Consider the following 18,463-nt stretch of genomic DNA (forward strand, 5'->3'; position numbering starts at 1 on the left):
TTAAAAAAAAAGAATCATCTCTGAGCAAAAATATGATAAGAAATAAAATACTGCTAGGCATAGTGGCACATATCTGTAATCCCAGTGACTCAGGAGGCTGAGGCAGGAAGATTTCAAGTTAGAGCTCAGCCTCAGAACTTAGCAAGACCCTGTCTCAAAATTAAAAAATAAAAAGGGCTGTGGGTGTAGCTCAGGGGTAAAAAAAAAAAACCTCTTCATTCAATTCTCAGTACCAGAAAGAAAAAGGAAAAAAACAAGATTGTGAATATAAAACAAAGAAATAAAATGTTCCCATAGACTCAAAGTATCACTCCATATGATATTTATTCAAAACAAAAAGCAAACAGTAACTTTAAAAAGGAGATCTCTTGCAGGTAACACTTTAGTCAGGTGGTCAAAGTTAGTAACGCTAGTACGGCAACATATTTACCTCAGGTTCTTCCTGATGTGATGGACTAGAAAGAACACAATAGTATTTCTGTAGTATTTTTGCCAAAAAATATATAACCTGAATTTAATCAAGGCCAGGTTTGAGACATTCTACAAAACAACTTTCCAAAAACTGTAAGATCAAAAAAAAATGAAGATTTATGATGTCAAAATACATTCAACTGTCATTTATAACAAAAAATTACAGATTTTTTAAAGTGATAAAATTTTTTAAAAAGAAAAGAAAAAAACCAAGGACCTGTCCAAATTAAAGGAAACATGAAAATGACATACAAAATTTCATTATAGATTGGTTATTGGAACCAAAGAGATCATTAGTAGATAACTGGGGAGATATAAATAGCTTTTAGATTAGATAATATTATTGCATTAATTTCCTGGCTTCAATAATTTTACTGTAGTTATGCAAAGTATTAATATTTGGGGAATCAGAATGATGTGCAAACAGAAATTTTTGGACTTTGTCCTATTTTGGAACTGTTTTGTAAGTCTACAATAATTCAAACTAAAAAGCTACATAAAAATTATCCAAAGCCACAAATAAATGGTACAATGGGGGACAATCTGGTTCCAGAATACATGCCACCATGCTCTATTGCCTCCTAGGACCATTCAACAGTATTAAGGACTACTTCAGGTATAAAAACTGTTTTTAAAATGCATTATGCATTTGACTTTCAGATATGAATAGTATCATCATCATTGTCAAAATCATCATCTTCGACAGGCAAAAACAGGTTAAGAAATATTTCCAACATTATACATCTACCAGGTAGTTAAGACTACAAAGTTAATGCTAGTCTGACCCCAAAGTCATGAGTTTCATGCCCTTAATATCCTAAGGAAAAAAGAAATATTAAGACATCAAGAGATCCTCAAAAATTAAAGATATGATTGTCAAAATTTAAAAATTCAATATAGAATTAGAAGTCAAAACACATCAAATTAAAATAAACAACATAGTAACTAAAAAGAGAAGAGACAAACAATACAGTAGTCCCCCTATGCCTTAGTTTTGCTTTCTACAATCTCAGTTACCCATGGTTCTACCTCAATATATAGTGAATGGAAAATTCCTGAAATAAAAATACATATGTTTTGAATTGTGCAACATTCTGAGTAGTGTGGTAAAATCTCATGCCATACTGTTTCATCCTGTTCTGATTGTGAATCATCATCCCTTTATCCAGAATATCCATGATTACGCCACCACCCTTTAGTCATTTAGAAGACATTGTACAGGTTATCAACTGTCACTTCATTGCAAAAAGTATCTTTTATATTACTTAATAATGGTCCCCAATGGAAAACCTAGTGATATTGATGATTCAGAAATGCCAAAGGGAAACTGTAAAGTACTTTCTTTAAGTGACAAGTTAAAGTGAAAGTTCTCAGAGGAGGAAAAAAAAATCATACACTGAGGTTGCTAATGTCTATGGCAATGATAAATTCACCCATGAAATTGTGGAGGGAAAAGAAATGCATGCTAGTGTTGCTGTCACATTCAAACTGCAAAAGTTGTAGCCACAGTGCATAAGGGCTTAGTAAAGATGGAAAAGTCATTTAATTTGTGTATCTATGCATATGAAAAAAAAACATAGCATATAAAGGGTTTGGTATATGTTTCAGGAATCTGTCAGGGATCTTGGAATATATCCCCCATGGATAAAAAAAGTCTACTAGATAAAAATAAATAAATCCATCAATTATTCTTCAGTAAGCTGGAGAGGAGGAAAAATTCAACAGGTCTAGAGATAGTAAGATTTCCAGAAAGAGAAAGAAAAAAAAATAGAAAGAGGACATTAGCTAAGTACCCAGAGCTCAAAGAATCAGGAATATATAAATTGAAAGTTTCTACTACAGCTGAACAGAAGTGAAAAAGGACCTAGACACATCCATCGATGTGAAATTTCAGATTCCAGGGATAAAAGAGACAAAAAGCTTACTGAAAAACAAACCAACAATAACAAACAAACAAAAAAGGACACAAAATTAAAGCAGATCACCTATAAAAGAATAAATCAGGCCAAGCACAATAGCACACACCTGTAATTCCACCTACTCGGGAGGCTGAGGTGAGGCAGGAGGATCATAAGCTTGAGGCCAACCTTGGCAATTTAGTGAGGCCCTGTCTCAAAATAAAAAATAAAAAGGGCTGGATGTGGCTCAATGGTAGAGCACCCCAGGATTCAATCCCCTTTACCTCCTTCAAAAAAAAAGAATAAGAATCAGAATAAGATTTCCCTCAGCAAAATTAGATAATTAAAATACAAACACACATAAATGGAGTAGCCTTTAAGACGAAAAATAATTGTTAATCTAGAACTAAACTGTCAAATACAAAGGCATAACACAAACATTTTTTTAGAAATATAAGATTTCAGAAAAAATCTACTTTGCATTCCTCCTCCATTTTATTTACGGGAGATATATGTTGCAATATACATTTATATTTATTCTTTCTTCCTTTAAGTCATGTGAAGATGCACTCCAACAAAACACAATTAAAAAGACAAACAATAAAAGAAGTATAATGAGAAAATAGTGACCCATTCCAAAGAGCAATGAAGGAATGTACAAAATTGACAACTGTGTATGTAGCAAACCCACAGCACTACCCACTGAAAAATGGGAGAAAGAAAACAGAGGCAACTAAGATAAAGGAAGATTCCATGCAAAAGAGATCATGATTGGGAATTCTGAGGGGGGGGGCAGAAAAAAGAGTATATGAAAAACGCAAGAAAAAAATGGAAAGAAGTAAAACAACTAAAAGAGAAAAACAACTAAAAAAAGATAAGTAAAACAACTAAAAACTCTAGGAATACAAAAAGCTACACAATGAATCAGGATTCAAATATAGAAAATATAGAAAAACTTGTCCAAATTAGAACAGGAAATCAATGGGTTGTAAACGATTAAAAAGTTAAGAAGCAGGCTGGGGATGTGGCTCAAGCGGTAGCACGCTCGCCTGGCATGCATGCAGCCCGGGTTCGATCCTCAGCACCACAGACAAAGATGTTGTGTCCACCGAAAACTAAAAAATAAATATCAAAAAAAAAAAAAAAAACCTCTCCAAAAAAATAAAAAATAATTTAAAAAAGTTAAGAAGCTATCACTTTAAAAAAAAAAAAGGCATAAGATCTTCTTGCTATTTTTCAAAAAAGTACCAGGAGCTCGAGGAAAAACAGCTTTTGCAAAGTTATAGTTCACATACGAATTAAACTAATATGACTTTAAGCAATAGAGACATTCCAAAAAGTTACACATTTGACATCTCTTTTGAGTACCATGGCATCATGCAACGAGAAAAACAGGGAAGGAAACAGCTTTGCAGTGAACAATATTTCCCTACCCAGAATAATGCAAAATTTAATTGTCAGTTTTTAACAACTGTAACCAACCTGCCAAAAGAACATGGAAAACTTAATTTGATTGTAGACTAGACAAAATGTTATCAATCTTCATAATGTCAAAGTGAAACCAGAGCCAACCCAAGTTGGGAGGCGGAAGGAAAAATAGAATGATGAAAAAGAAAGAAAAGGACAAAGAATGTGTGGAGAAAGGAGAAGAGGTAATTACTGCTTTTCATTATAAACTCTTGGTTCCACAGACATTATTTTGAGTAGAAACACTTTTTTAAATTTTTTTTAACGAGAAAATTGTCAAGAGGTGAAAAACTGCTAGATTTTGGCCTGTAGGACCACAGATGACTTCAGACCACTTGGGGCATATTGTAATGCACACTATAGGATAGTGTGCTGAGGAATCAGAAATAAAGACTGGAAAAGAACAATTACATGTGACCAAACTTTAAGGAAAAAAGAGAAGAAGAAAAGGTTATAACAGGAGGGATTACAAATAAAGGGAAAGTCGCCATTGCCATTTTAACTTACATGGAAGAGACTTGGACATGATTTTGATTTGACTGCGGTGAAAGAGGTGATGAAATTCAGAGGGCAGCGTAAGAAATCAAACGTGGACAAAAGAAGGGATATCTATTTGTTTTAGTCAGCCTTTTTGCTGCTATGATTACAAGGACGCAACCAGAACAACTGTAGAGAAGGAAAGGTTTATTTGAGGGCTCACGGTTTCAGAAGTCTCGATCCACAGACAACTAGCTTTATTCCTCAAGTTTCCAGGTGAAGCAGAACAATACAGCGGTAGAATATACAGAGGGAAGCAGCTCACAAGATGACGAGAAAGCAGAGAGAGACCTCCGCTTGCTAGATACAAATGTATAGCCCCAAAGCCACGCCCCCAATGCTCCACCTCCTCCAGCCACACCCCCCCTGCCTTCAGTTACCACTAGATTAATCCCATCCGGTGATTAATTCACTGATGGGGTCAGGCTTTTGAAATTCAATAATTTCTTCTCTGAACCTTGCACAGGTGAGCTTTTGGGGGACGACTGACATCTGACATCCAAACTATAACACTATTCTTCTGAAATAAAAAGAAAGGAGATAGGGTAGACTCTGAAGATGAGGCAGAAAGCTACTAAACTCCAACTTGTGGGGGGGGGGGGGGGGGGGACCGTAGCGCTTCAATCCCTAACATGAACTCAGCCAGGGCTGGGCGAGCTTACAGAACCGGTCATTGAGACAGCAATACAATAGAACCGACAAGGACTTACCTTAGGAAACATAAATGTTCAGAAAAATTTACTTCCTATTACTCCCTCATTTTATTTAAGAGAGAGAGGTATGTTGCAATGTACATTTATATGGAGTCTTCCTTTAAGTAATGTGGAAATGTACTTCAACAAAACAAAGTAAACAGACTAAGTGGAGAGGCTGCTGGTCTGGGTGAAAGTCCTTTTACATTTGAGAGTCATTTTATGTTACCTCATCTGTTGGTTCCATTATTTTTTTAAGGTAACCTGGTATCTGGCTCCAGAGGAGTATCTCTGGAGGACGACCAAGGAGGTCAGGTTTTACTGGTTGATACAAGGTCCTACAGGAAGTTCCTATCGAGGTAGTAACAACAGTTAAGAGAGCTGTGTGCCTTCTTTTTACGTCCTTCTAAAGCTACAAGATAAAATGAATTTTAGTTCCTTTCAGACCAAAACACTCTAAACAAGAGGTATCTCTTTTAATCAGCCAGTATTTATTAATATAAAGTACACAATTCTCACAACCCTGCAAGGGAAATACAATCACCCCTACTTTATAGACATGAATAGAGATTAAATGTCTTGCCTAAAGTAGCTGAGCCCAGATTGCAGCCCAAATCTGTCAGATTTCAAAGCATATATGCCCCTTGTGCTTTGTAAACAACAAATCTGAAGTATATTTTGATAATTCTCAATCCACTGCAAGTTCCTTTGGATGGGGGGAAGTTTTTTTTTTTTATAATTCTTATAACTTTTTTCCTTATTTCCTTTTTTTAATTAGAGCATTACACACACACACACACACACACACACACAGTAGCTGGATTCATCCCAATAAAATCATACACCCATGAAATCTGACCTACTCCATTTCAGTCCCTGTTCCTCCCTCCTTTTACCTCCCCTAAGCACCCCTACCCCCACTCCACTCATCCTCCCCTTGCTCATTGTAAGGGAGAATTTTGAAAACATCAAAATCAGCTGAGATTAGAGTTACTGATTATTCCATCCAAACTGGGGAATCCCTGTTACAATGTATGTGCCTAAATCAACACTTTAAATTTTGGGGAAAATTGTATTCTTTACATTATGAATTAAGACCACTACATTCAGCATCATAATTCTACAACTACTTTTTTTAACCTGTGTCCTGTCTTTCTTTCTAATGAATCTAGGTAGTTCAACAGGTTGTTATCTGATACTAGGTCTTATATATAGAAATGTATGGGGTTTTTCTCTTTCCACATTTTTAAAATATATTTTTTATTTGTAGGTGGACACAATACCTTTATTTCATTTTTATATGGTGCTAAGGATCGAATCCAGTGCCTCATGTGTGCCAAGCGAGCGCTCTACCACTGAGCCACAACCCCAGCCCTCTTTCCACATTTTTTTATTGGTGCACTGTAGTTGTACATAATGATGGGCTTTGTTGAGAAATGTATGTTTATGACAAAATTTAGAAATGCACTTTGAGTAACTACTTATTTTTCATATGGACATGCAAATTAGCAGACAACAGTGTCTGCCTTTCAACTGTGGATGCCTGAGGAAACGTTGTCCATGCTTTTTGCTTTTTTATTTCTGTTAATAACCTTTCATCTTAAAGCAGCTCTTCCCCTGGGTATTTATGCTAATGAAACAATGTTATATTATTCCATGCCAGGCTTGTCCTAAGTACCTGAAGCATACAGACAGATTTTAATAAAATGAAGACATGTTTCTCCTCCAAAAAATTTGACTTTAAATTAAATTATAATGAAAGCCATGATTTTGAGACTGCAAAATTAAATAATCTCATTAAAAAATAAAACAACAGTTGAAGATGTTCTGAAGCCTGACCATATTGTAAAAGTTCTAGGAATAAAACTATATGTGTGAGGATATATCCAGCTCATTGATAAGGCAGCAGCAGACTGAGACATAGGGATGTCAGGGGGAAATGGTAGTAAGCTTAAAGGGAAGTATTTATGGAGGAGTTTCCACAGTGTGCCCCAGATCATGGGAATGGAATACAGAAACACCAGTTGCTTACAATACCCATGGAAATTTGAAACTTTGGGATTTCAATAATGTTATTAACTAAAAAGTTTTCAGTAATATAATCACAGTGTTTCATCACTTTACATGAAGGTGTTTCTGGCTCATAAACAGATTGACAGTGACCACTTTTATCTTGTGCATAACTGAATAATGGATTTATGATCACTCTGTATTAAAATTACAATGTAGATTTTTTAGCTTTCAAATAAAATTTTATGTCCATTATCTCATTTAATCCTAAACCACCCTGTTCTGTTATTCTGTAATCCTTATCACTCTGCCTATTCCTAGTGCTTGCTAAGACTTACTCATAGGTCTTACAGTTGTTGTCACCATCTACTAATGCAATCCTTGATATCCCCCCCCCCTCACCTTCCATGTTCTCCTTCCTGTTGGTTAGCCCACCTCCAGGTTATGCTCAAGCTCTGGTCCTTTGATTCTCATCTACTCTAGGATCTATACTCCTTCATCCTGACCAATTCCATTAAATGCAAATCTAGATTTCACTTCTAGCATTAGCTTTCTTCCATGTTACTCTAATGAAATTGCTTTGTACTTTTATACATAAACTTCTCCACCCTGATTTCTCTGTTTAAAAACAAAACAAAAACCTTCTCCTTTAAAATTCACTTGTCTCTCCTTTTTGCTTTTATTTTTACCCTACTGTTTGGCTGACTGAATTGTCCCTTCTGACAAGCCATCCTGCCCCTCTAACTTTTCCACTTAAAAATTCTGATTATTGAATCTGTCAAATTCTTCTTCCCTTATTTTCTAATTTTTTAGTCACTACATAACTGAGGGAAATAAAATTAAGTGTAATTACATATCTTGTCAAATAAAAAACTTAGCGCAAACACACACAAAAATGTACATTTAAAAAAAGCTGTTTCTTATCTAGTTTAAGCTTTATAATCCAATAATCTTGCATTAAGCTGAATTCTATCTATGCATAACCCAGAGCATCCATCTCTGTCTATAGAATCAAAAAATTATGCTGGAGAAAAAGGATAAGAGGTATATGCACACAAAATTACATATTGCCCAAGAGTTTTCCTTCATCAAAATAAACTACTCTTTCTTAAAAGGCAATTATGTGTATGACACATTAATGATTAGCTCCCATTAATGATTTAGTAAGGGCTTTATAAAACCAAAACCCAAAAACGTTAGAATTCAGGCTTGATTTTTCACAATGAGCCTCAGGTTATAAAACTGAACATCCCACACAAATAAATGAAGAAGAAAGTTAACGTGGAATCTTGATTTTGTGATTAGTCATCCTAACAGATTCCTTGACAGACAAAGAAAGACCCTATATCAAACCCATTGTTAGGGAGTGATACACCAAGGGAGTAAGAACAGAAATGGAGGAAAAGAAAATGTAAAAAAAGAAAAAAAAAAAAGACCAGAGGAGGCCTTTATGAACCAAGGATGACAAGGCCAAGATTAGAGAGAGAATCAACTCAACTCTGCCACTAAGGGCAAAACAAACCAAAACAATGGGAGCTCCAGGGAAGCTACATATCATACCTTCTCCTAAATCCCCAGAAAACAGTTCACCATCAGAATACTTCTGGTGCACAATTACAAAGTGAAACAATTGTCCAGGCTTTGGGATCAAAAGAAAAGATTTACATAGCAAACAAAAAAATCAAACCAGGGAAAGTTATACTATCAGAGTAGAAGAAATACCTTTTTCACAGTCAGCTTTCTACCAAGATGTCTGACTGCTAGAGACATTCATGGAGAAAACAGATAGTCAAATCAATGATGGCCCAGAAGATAATCTCCACTCAGTGGGGTTTGGCCTAGATTAGTGCCCACTTCACTTTTTTCCAGAAAAAGAGATTATATAATTTCATACAGTCAACCACCTAGAATAAAAATAAATACTATATCCTCTCTTTCTAGTAAAAATTTAATCTCACATTTGCTCTTAGGTAATGGTACCCTTTAAAAGCCACTCTCCATTCTACATTAAGGTAAAAGCTTAAATCTTAAATCAGTTTACACTAATGAGAATGAACAGGGCTCAATACTCCAATGTCATTTTATTCTCACTACAAAAACATCTGTGTTTTCTTTAGGGTTATACAGGAAGAGCTGAAGTCAAAAACGGAAAGCAAGAGAATAATATGGAGAGAGTACCTCAACTGATGCAAACTGAATTAGCGACTAAATGATTTTCCACTGAATTGAATTTGGCACATCCTGTTGTCCTTAGAACCACAAGTTCAAACATCAGCATAAAGGTTTACATTTGCTCACAAGTGTAAACAGTTGAGAATCATTTTATGAAAAATGATACTTATGTTTATATAGGAACATTATTATTATTAGTCAAACAAATAAATACTTAGTTGTTTCTCTAAGCTTTCATGATTTTCCATAGTCAGTCTTATGTGGAAAAGCAAGTGCTTAAATAGGCAGAGCTTGAATACCTGAGTTTCCCTTACCTGATAATGAGCCTGAGCTTGCTGTGCTGAGTTCAGGGTGACATTACAGAGTTTACAGTACAGGGGCTTACATAACTCCTCCAGGGCAGAGTCTTGCTCCCCTCCCTTGGGTAATTCTTCTTCCCCAGCCAGAGGCAAGGATGCCTCTTGCCCAAAAGGCTTCTGTGGTGGAAGCTGCAAGGTTCCTGAAGACCTGGTGGCCACTGACATAGGAGGAGAGGATGAAGGTCGCTTAGGTGGAGGAAGCCCGGCCTGTTGCAAGAGGATCATTGGGTAGGAAAGCTGTGGGCATAATCCAATAGGCGGTAAGAAGTTGAGTCTTCAAATCTAAATCAACAGGAAACACAAACAAAAAACAGTTAAAAATGAGACCTTAGCGGTAAGAAGTTGAGTCTTCAAATCTAAATCAACAGGAAACACAAACAAAAAACAGTTAAAAATGAGACCTTAGCAACAAGATATATAAATGACATCATCATCTGATTATTTCCCCTACTTCTCCAAAACCATCTTTGGGACCTCTTTCCTTTTGTTTCATCTAGCAAACTTTCCCTGCTAGTTCATTCACATTGACACGAAGCTCTTCCACTGAGAATGGTTCTATAGATTTGGCTTTATTTTCCCTGACACAGCTCCAACTGCTGTCCGTCCCTCTAGTCTGTGAACATTAATAGCATTGCATCCATGGCTAATTAAATCTAAAAATCACATGGCTGAAATGGACATCAAAGGTCACCTCATCCAGACCCCTTCCCTCAGGCACACTTAAGCACTCTGGATGACAATTATGCATAGACAAAAAGAAAAAAAAATGGCTAAGATCTTGGAGAATATCTCTTTTCCATCCAAATGATGTCAAGACTAAAAAAAAAGAAAAAAGAGTATCACTTCTGAGAATCCTTAAAGCACTTCCACAACTAGCTCAAATACCAAGCAGCTGTAGGAATAACCCAGAATTAAAATGTGACAGTAATAAATAGAAAGTATGCCTGCTAGGCAGGCTCAATGGCACATGCCTGTAATCCCAGCAACTTGGGAGGCTGAGGCAGGAGGATCACAAGTTCAAAGCAGCCTCAGCAACTTACCAAAGCCCTAAGCAACTTAGCAAGAACTTGTCTCAAAATAAAAAATAAAAAGTGCTAGGGATATTGTTAAGTGCCCTTGAGTTGAATCCCTAGTACCAAAAAAGAAAAAGAAAGTATTCAACTAGCAATATTTATTTAGTTGAGCTAATGATTCCTTAGAGCAGAGATTGAAACAAACAGCTTGTGGGCCACATAGAGCCACAGATGTGCTATTTGGAATACAGTGTTTTGTTTTACTTTCATTTTTAAAATTGAATTAGTTGTCAATACTTAAAAATCAAGAGATCTGTGGTTTTGTGTAATAAAAGGATGATCTGGCATCACTGGTCCTGTGTTTCTCCAAGGGAAATAATTAGCAAGTTACAACTCAAAGGATTGTCCCCCATAGCCAGGCCTGCTTTCTCCAGGCCACATCAGTCACCCCTCAGACTGCTACCTGTAGTTGATGATACCATCTCATATATACCTCCTTCAAGAGGTAAACTATGTGCAGAAAACAAGGTAGCCACATTGGTAAATGTCCAATGGAAAAATGAATCACACTATAATAAGCTCTATCATAATTCAAGTTTCTTAGTCTTCAGACAATTTCTTTCCCCTTTCTTACAAAATAACTGATAATCTCTATTTTCTTTAGAAAAGACCCAAAATGGTCCACTTTCTCTTCAATCTTTATCCATGATTTCTCCTGCCTCCCACCCAGATGGTATCTTAATTCTGACTATCTCAAAATGAATCATGGGTACACTCTTTTGAGTTCCCAAGATTCTAATTAACCCAAATTAGAATCCTTATTTCAAAATCTACAATTCCCTCCACTCTCAATACTATTAACACCTCTTTTCTTGGTCAATAGAATATACCTATTTTTAGCTGCTGGAATTTTCCATCAGGATGAAATGTATATGTATGGCAGTATAGATGTTCTAAAATGAATCAAGTTTCGAAAAGTTAAAAGAGTATGTCTTATCAAATTCAATAAATATATATCAAAGAGAAATTGTAATTAAGTAACAACTTTTATACTAAATTCAAGGTCTGGGGGCAGGAGAAGAAATCACTATTAAGTGGGAACTAATGTGGTAAAGGACAAAATGCAAAAATCATATAATCTAATAATACTTCTTATTAATCATAACTTAGAAAAGTGACACTATCATTTGACTCACAAGCAGGAGTATGCTTCCCATATCTCCAGGAACATAAAAAAAAAAAAAAGCAATACAGATTTAAAATGTCTAAAACATTAGGTTCTCTATAATGGTACTATTTCTCTCGATTAAAAATCAAGCAAAAATGGATATTGATATTTTTGAAAGGGAAACTAAAGAGACAATGACCAGCTTTTTAAAAGTTTGACAACCTAATTATAATAACTGATTATGTTAAAGGTTACCTAGCCAATGTGTACAGTCACACTGATGCTAAGTTGCCATAAACATGCAGCTGGGTCTTAAGAGAAAAGGTATAGAAGGGTGTCAAACATTCGTATAAAGAAAATCAGCAATATAGACAGAAAATCAAATGCTACCAATTGTTGAGACAAGTCTGGACTTGTTTTATAAAAGCTCACTCCCACTGGAGGAAACTCTAATATGTGACTCCCCCCGATGTTATCTACAGGTTTCCATCAAAATAAAGGCCCTTCAAGGCACAAAAATACAAAAAGCTTCCTTCCAGAGGAGTGAAATTAAAAAAAAAAAAAAAAAAGTCTTGCCAAGCACAGACTTACCTACAATTACATTTTTTATCATGTCTAAAGAGTAGCTAGCTATTCCAAAATTAATTCTTCTGTTATATTTAACAATCAACATAAAATCAACTCCCCTGAAAGAGCTTTATGTGATGATTGAAAGAAGTATTACTGCATTTGTAAACAAAAATTAGCAAAAACTACAAATCTAAAATAAAACCAAGCCTTTGGTGAATGCGCAAATGATGGAATATAAAGACCCAAAACATATGTGACTCAGATCCGTTCGACTGTTGCATTGGTTTAAGAGAGACTAATCTGAAAGCTGATATAAATAGCTATTCCTTAGATCTTAAAAACCATTCAATTTGATGCTTGCAGTAGCATAAACGATGGATTTATGGTGGTTAATGTCCTAGTTGGTAAAGGTTTTGAGAGGACACTAAAAAAAAATCAAAGCTCCACAATATACCTGCTTAAAGAAAACGAATTATTGTAACATACTGAGTTTTCATGATTGGACTGGGGCCTACTCTTCACATACTGTATTGAACTCAATCGCTTTCTCATTTGGAAAAATCCACAGAGGAAAGAGAACAGAATACAGAAACAGGTTTCTGACATCTCAACAAACTGGGGAAGACTGTCACTGGGAATTCTGGAAACGAGGGAAAGTCAGGGCAGCATTGCTCAGAGGTCATGAGAACGCAGCAATAAGAATACAAGGGAGAAAATAAGAAAAACGATCAGCAGAGGCAAGATATGTCATATAAGCAAGACCCAAAAGAACGAAGGAAACTGGGAGGGAAGAGGCCTTGGTAAAGGGGCAAATGTTTTCCAGTCTCAGCTATGTCGGTTCCGAATCCTAGGAAACCGTTTACACAAGTGAATCAAAGCTACAGATACCTCAGCATCGCCCACATACACCTCACATTCCTGAGATGTGCATGCACGCGCGCGCACACACACACACACACACACACACACACACACACCTCCCCCCCTCAATCCCCTAAGGATGCCATCACGAAAGATGGAATCCCCCGACTCCCATCGGGTGAGGACTAGTGCAAGGGCCAAGGCAGCTGCAAGCACAAATGATCCAAATAGTACACGTGAAATGCTCAAAACAAACGGATAAATAAGAGCAGTCCAGGCACCGTCACGTGGAGGGCAGGTGGAAAGACAGCGTGAAAAAGGAACCTCTAGTCCAGTGCTCCCGGATCGTCCTAAACGCCCTGAGGCTCCCAGTCGCCCGCACTTACCGGAACCCCCGGGACGCGCCGGCAGTCTCGGCGCCGCGTCCGTCCAGGACGCCCGCCGCCGCCAGCCCTGCGCGCCCGGCTCGACCCGGCTCCACCCCGCCTCTGTTCGGAGCAACTTTCTCCGCTCGCGGCCGCCGAGCCCCCTCCACAGCTGAAGGCTGACTGTCAAAAGTCAGTCCAACCCTACCCACAGGGAAACAGCTGCAGGAAGTGACTGCGGAACCGGGAGGCGGCGGAGGAGGAGACTAAGGGCGCCGGGGCGGCGTCACAACTGCGCATGTGCCTGACGGAGCAGGCCCAGCGGCAGCGACGGAAGGCGGCGGCGGCGGCGACGACTAAGATCGCGGCTTCAGCATCCCTGGCCACCGCCAGGGCGTGGGGCAAGTGATTCAACCGCAAGTTCAGGTTGAAGCACTTGCCCCACCGTACAAGAAAAAAAGACCTGAGTCAGAAAAAAGGTGCACCACTGCCCGACTCTGCCGACAACTCCTAAGACCTGTTCACCGTGGACCCTGGAAAGTTGATTCATAGCTGAAGCCTGGGCAGAGCTTTTGCAACTTTCATCTCTTTTTTACGAAGGCCAAACATGTTTCATCACAGTTCTCCCTCAGCCTGCTGGTGGTCGGCTAAAGTGGCGGAGCGGAGCTGTTAAAATGTCCAGGACTCTGCTGCGACAAAACCTTTAAACTACACCTCTCCGCACTTCCGCCCCGGGATGGAGGAAGAAGAGCACAGCTGCCGATATGGTGGCCTCCCATCGCACAAGAACCCACGCACCTGCCCTCTCTCTCCCCTGCGCTAAAGTGAGCAAGACTTGTTGGAGACTTTTTCTCTTGACCAACGGAGCTTCACCCGCAAGGCAGGAAGAACCAGGAAAGAGACTGACTAACGCTGGGATACTGCATCTCTCTCATTACCAACTTGGATATCTTCGGGGCTGGCATTGCAGCTCTAAAATTCTAAATGAGCTGAGGAGTTCCAGCTATAAAATTCTACTATTTTTAGTACCTTCAGCATGTCAAGATGTGCTGGTTATTTTTTTTTAATCTGTGGTAAACTAAACATAAATTTACCATTTTAGGAGTACAGTTTGATAGTATCAAGTATATTGCACTGTTGTGTGGCTATTTTCATCATTAAAATGCCAAGGAGATCTTAGTAAGATGTGCTCTAGTGTTAGGCAAATTTCTGCAAAAAATCAAGGCTTTTTCTTTGGCAGAATCATGCCATATCCAATACCAGAAACAAATCAGCAATCATTTTATAAATAAGGATAACCGTTTAGCAAACATGCACAGCTAGTGTACAATGATGGCCTTTTGGGATGAGTAATCTATCAACTGAGTTGTTTTTCCAACTGTGTATGTACATAGACTTTATGTGTCCGATTTTTAAATGGCCACATTGCTCTAAAAAATAAATAAATGCAGCTGAAACCCATTTTACAGCACTTTATCTATATGGCTTTAGCCGGTGGTAGAACTTCACAGTCCACACTTTTGAACTAGGACAATGACTGGGCCACCGCTTGCCTTTCCATTCTTGCCTCCCACAGTTCCTTACCTTTACTCAAGGGTACCATCCATACCACTAACTTTCCCACCTCAGTGATTTAGCTTGATCTATATTTTGAGTACAAAATGTTTTTTCTCCCCTCTTACTGCATTTCCAAATTCTACCTATTTTTCCAGGCCTCTTCCATAAGCTCCTATAGCACTTCCCCTACACACCTTGATGATACACAACATGTGTTGCCTTACATTTTAATTACTTTAAGAGATAGTTGATCTGCTCTATAAAATCCCTGACTGCAGGAAGAATACATGTCTTGGAGTTTTCAAGTTTTAAATTTCATGGTTGTATACATTTTTTGCATGTCAAGATAAAAATCTGAAAAAGTTAACTGAGGGGCCCCACCCCTCAGCTCTGCATGCACACATAAAATTCATGTTCTTTATCCCTGGTCTTATATTCTCAGGCAGCTACTGCATTTTCTTCCCTGTCTCAGAATAAAGAAGGTGGCAATTCCACAATGTTTGTTTAATAGGCATTTGAAGCTCATGGCAGTAACAGTTGTCTCATAAATCAGAGCTTGTGGTTTGGAATAGCTGGACTTAAAAGAACTGAAATAAAAAGAAATGGTCCACAAACAATGTATTCATCACTTTTACTATAAAAAAATTATAAGACTGCATAAGTTTATTTCTTACTTGTACATTATATTTTGTGGGTCAGCCAAGGTTATGCTCCAAGGGTCTTCTTGTCCCATGCTGAAGAAGAACACTTATGTGGGACTTGGACAATTTTCATGACAGACAAAAAGATCAGAAGAGCTCATAGAAATTTGTGAAACATTTAGGCTGCTTCATCCATGTGTCATGACATTCCATTGGCAAAAGCCTTTCATATGGCCAAACTTCAAGTCAGTAGAAAGTCTGTTTCTTCCATAGGTAAATCATGTGGCAATAGGCATGGATTATAATCCTTTTGGGGGTTGTGGGGGACAGGGTTGTGTGGTTAATCGTAAATAATATAATACAGTCTGCTACAAATACAGAGGCATTTGTGTATATCCCCAAGAAAGGCCTGAGGATATACACAACCATACACACACACAGTTCCTGAGATAAATTTTAAAAAGTCATGGAGAGAGAAATAATAGAACTCCAGAATATATTTGAAGATCTAAAGATTGAGAGTATCTGAGCTCTGTTCTCATTGGGAATGTTAAAGGAACCAAGATTCAGAAGCTTCCTTTCAGTAAACCAACAGAGGGCAGCAAGCTAGCACAAACTATTTGGGCATAAAGAGGGGTTCTCCCAGCTTGTTCTTATTTTTAGTATTTATGGCTTTAAAGACCATTCAAAGTTTCTGCAGGAGGGCTGTAGAGGGTTAAAGAGCCTATAGGTCAGAATGAAGACGGACAGACCTGAATGCAAAGACCAGTGACCCAAAGGCAATAGAAAAGGAGATAACAAATTTTAAGGCCAAAATCAAGAGGTGTTTGCATCTGACAATCAGATACCTGCCCTGGCCACCTGCCTCCCCACTTCACCCTACCCACTCCCAAATAATTTTGAAGCTGTCCTCAGAAAAACAAGGGGAAGGCAGATAATTTTGAAGAGAGAACATTTTAGCTAAAAATGGTTTGGGGACAGACGAGATTTGGAAGTAACATAGATAAGTTATACTATGAGTATGTGGAGTTAACAAAATTAAAATTTTCTCTCCATAGAAATAACAGGATTGCAACATTGAAACTATAATTATTTTTTAAATAATTTTTTGTACACTTGAGTTTTAATGACCTGATATATTTATATGGCCATACATTTAGTAAACTTATGAATAAATGAAGATTTTCTGTTTCCACTATCCTATAATAGGAGTGACAGGGCCTGACAACTGTACTTCACAGGAAAGCTGTCTTTTTAGTGTAACTATTATGTGGAAAGTGCTGAATTTATCCAGGGAAAACTCTTATATTAAAACAAAGAAAAGTGCATCTCAGATACAGCATCTATCTCCAGGATATTCAAAGAAGTCAAAAAATTTAATACCAAAAAAAAATCAATACGTGGGCAAAGGAAATGAATGAGCACTTCACAAAAGAAGAAATAAGATCTGTCAACAAATACATAAAAAAATGTTCAACATCTCTAGCAGTTAAAGAAATACATATTAAAACTACACTGAGATTTCATCTCACTCCAATCAGAATGGCAATTAACAAGAATATAAGTAACAATAAATGTTGGCAAGGATGTAGGGGAAAAAGGTACCTTTTACATTGCTGATGAGACTGAAAATTGGTGCAATCACTCTGGAAGACAGTATGGAGATTTCTCAGAAAACTTGGAACAGAATCACCATTTGACCCAGTTATCCCACTCCTTGGCATATACCCTAAGGACATAAAATCAGCATACTATAGTAATGCAGCCACTTCAATGTTTAAAGCAACTCAATTCATAGTAGCTAAACTGTGACAGATGAATGGATGGATACATAATGGAATATTATTCATCCATAAAAAAGAATGGAATTATGGCATTTGCCAGTAAATGGATTAAACTGGAGAATATCATGCTAATCCCCAAAAACCAAAGGCCAAATGTTCTCTCTGGTATGTGGATGCTAACACATAATAAGAAAAGAAGTTCACTGGATTAGGCAAAGAGAAATGAAGAGAAGGGAGGGGGGTTAATGGGTATAGGAAAGATGATAGAATGAATCAGATATTTTTTTTCCTATGTTCATGTATGAATTTTTGATTGGTGTAATTCTACATTATGGACAACCACAAGAATGGGAAGTTATATTTCATGTATATATAATATGTCCAAATACATTATACTGTCATGTGTAATTAAAAAGAACATATAAAATTTAAAAAATAATAAAACAAGGATAAGTATTTTTCATTATTCTAGCTCCCACATTAAGAAAATCTATATTTTTTGTTAGTTCATTTACTAAGAAGATAGCTCTAACATACTTTTGGTGGCATGATTTGAAACTTTGAGGAATCTAAACCAGGAATCTTCATTCTGTACCTCAATCAGAAGGGGAGAAACACTCACCAGTCTGCAAGGACTGGTGCAATTTGTCAGGTCTGACTCCTCTCTCATGGAAATTTGCATCATCATTTGAGACTCCACACATCTTTACTCTCATATTCAGGACATAGCATATCATATCATGTCTTCCAGTTCTATTTTTTCTTTAAACCATCAGAGAAACTCAAAAAGTTTTGTCTCTGATTTTTAACACAATCCTTCCTTCACAATCAGAGAAGAACAAACCACAAAAAATATCAAATAAAGCAAAATAACCTCTCAGATGTTTTAATAACATTT

At 37.3% G+C, this 18,463-nt stretch overlaps 1 protein-coding gene across 4 annotated transcripts in view; it reads right to left on the reverse strand.

The window, feature by feature from the left end:
• Zmat3 (zinc finger matrin-type 3) overlaps positions 1-13,850 on the reverse strand; it is a 35,930-nt gene extending 22,080 nt beyond the window's left edge. For 2 of the 4 annotated variants that reach the window (XM_013360765.4, XM_005330284.5), the window contains exons 1-2: positions 13,605-13,848; positions 9,562-9,888 (exon numbers count right to left, since the gene is read on the reverse strand). In XM_013360765.4, coding sequence (XP_013216219.2) covers positions 9,562-9,831 — 270 coding nt within the window. In that variant the 5' untranslated portion in view covers positions 9,832-9,888; positions 13,605-13,848. The other 2 variants (XM_040270113.2, XM_040270112.2) reach the window with 2 other exon arrangements.
• Between the last annotated feature and the right edge of the window lie 4,613 nt (positions 13,851-18,463).

The sequence above is a fragment of the Ictidomys tridecemlineatus genome, chromosome 3, assembly GCF_052094955.1.
Source record: "Ictidomys tridecemlineatus isolate mIctTri1 chromosome 3, mIctTri1.hap1, whole genome shotgun sequence".
NCBI classification, from domain to species: Eukaryota; Metazoa; Chordata; class Mammalia; order Rodentia; family Sciuridae; genus Ictidomys; species Ictidomys tridecemlineatus.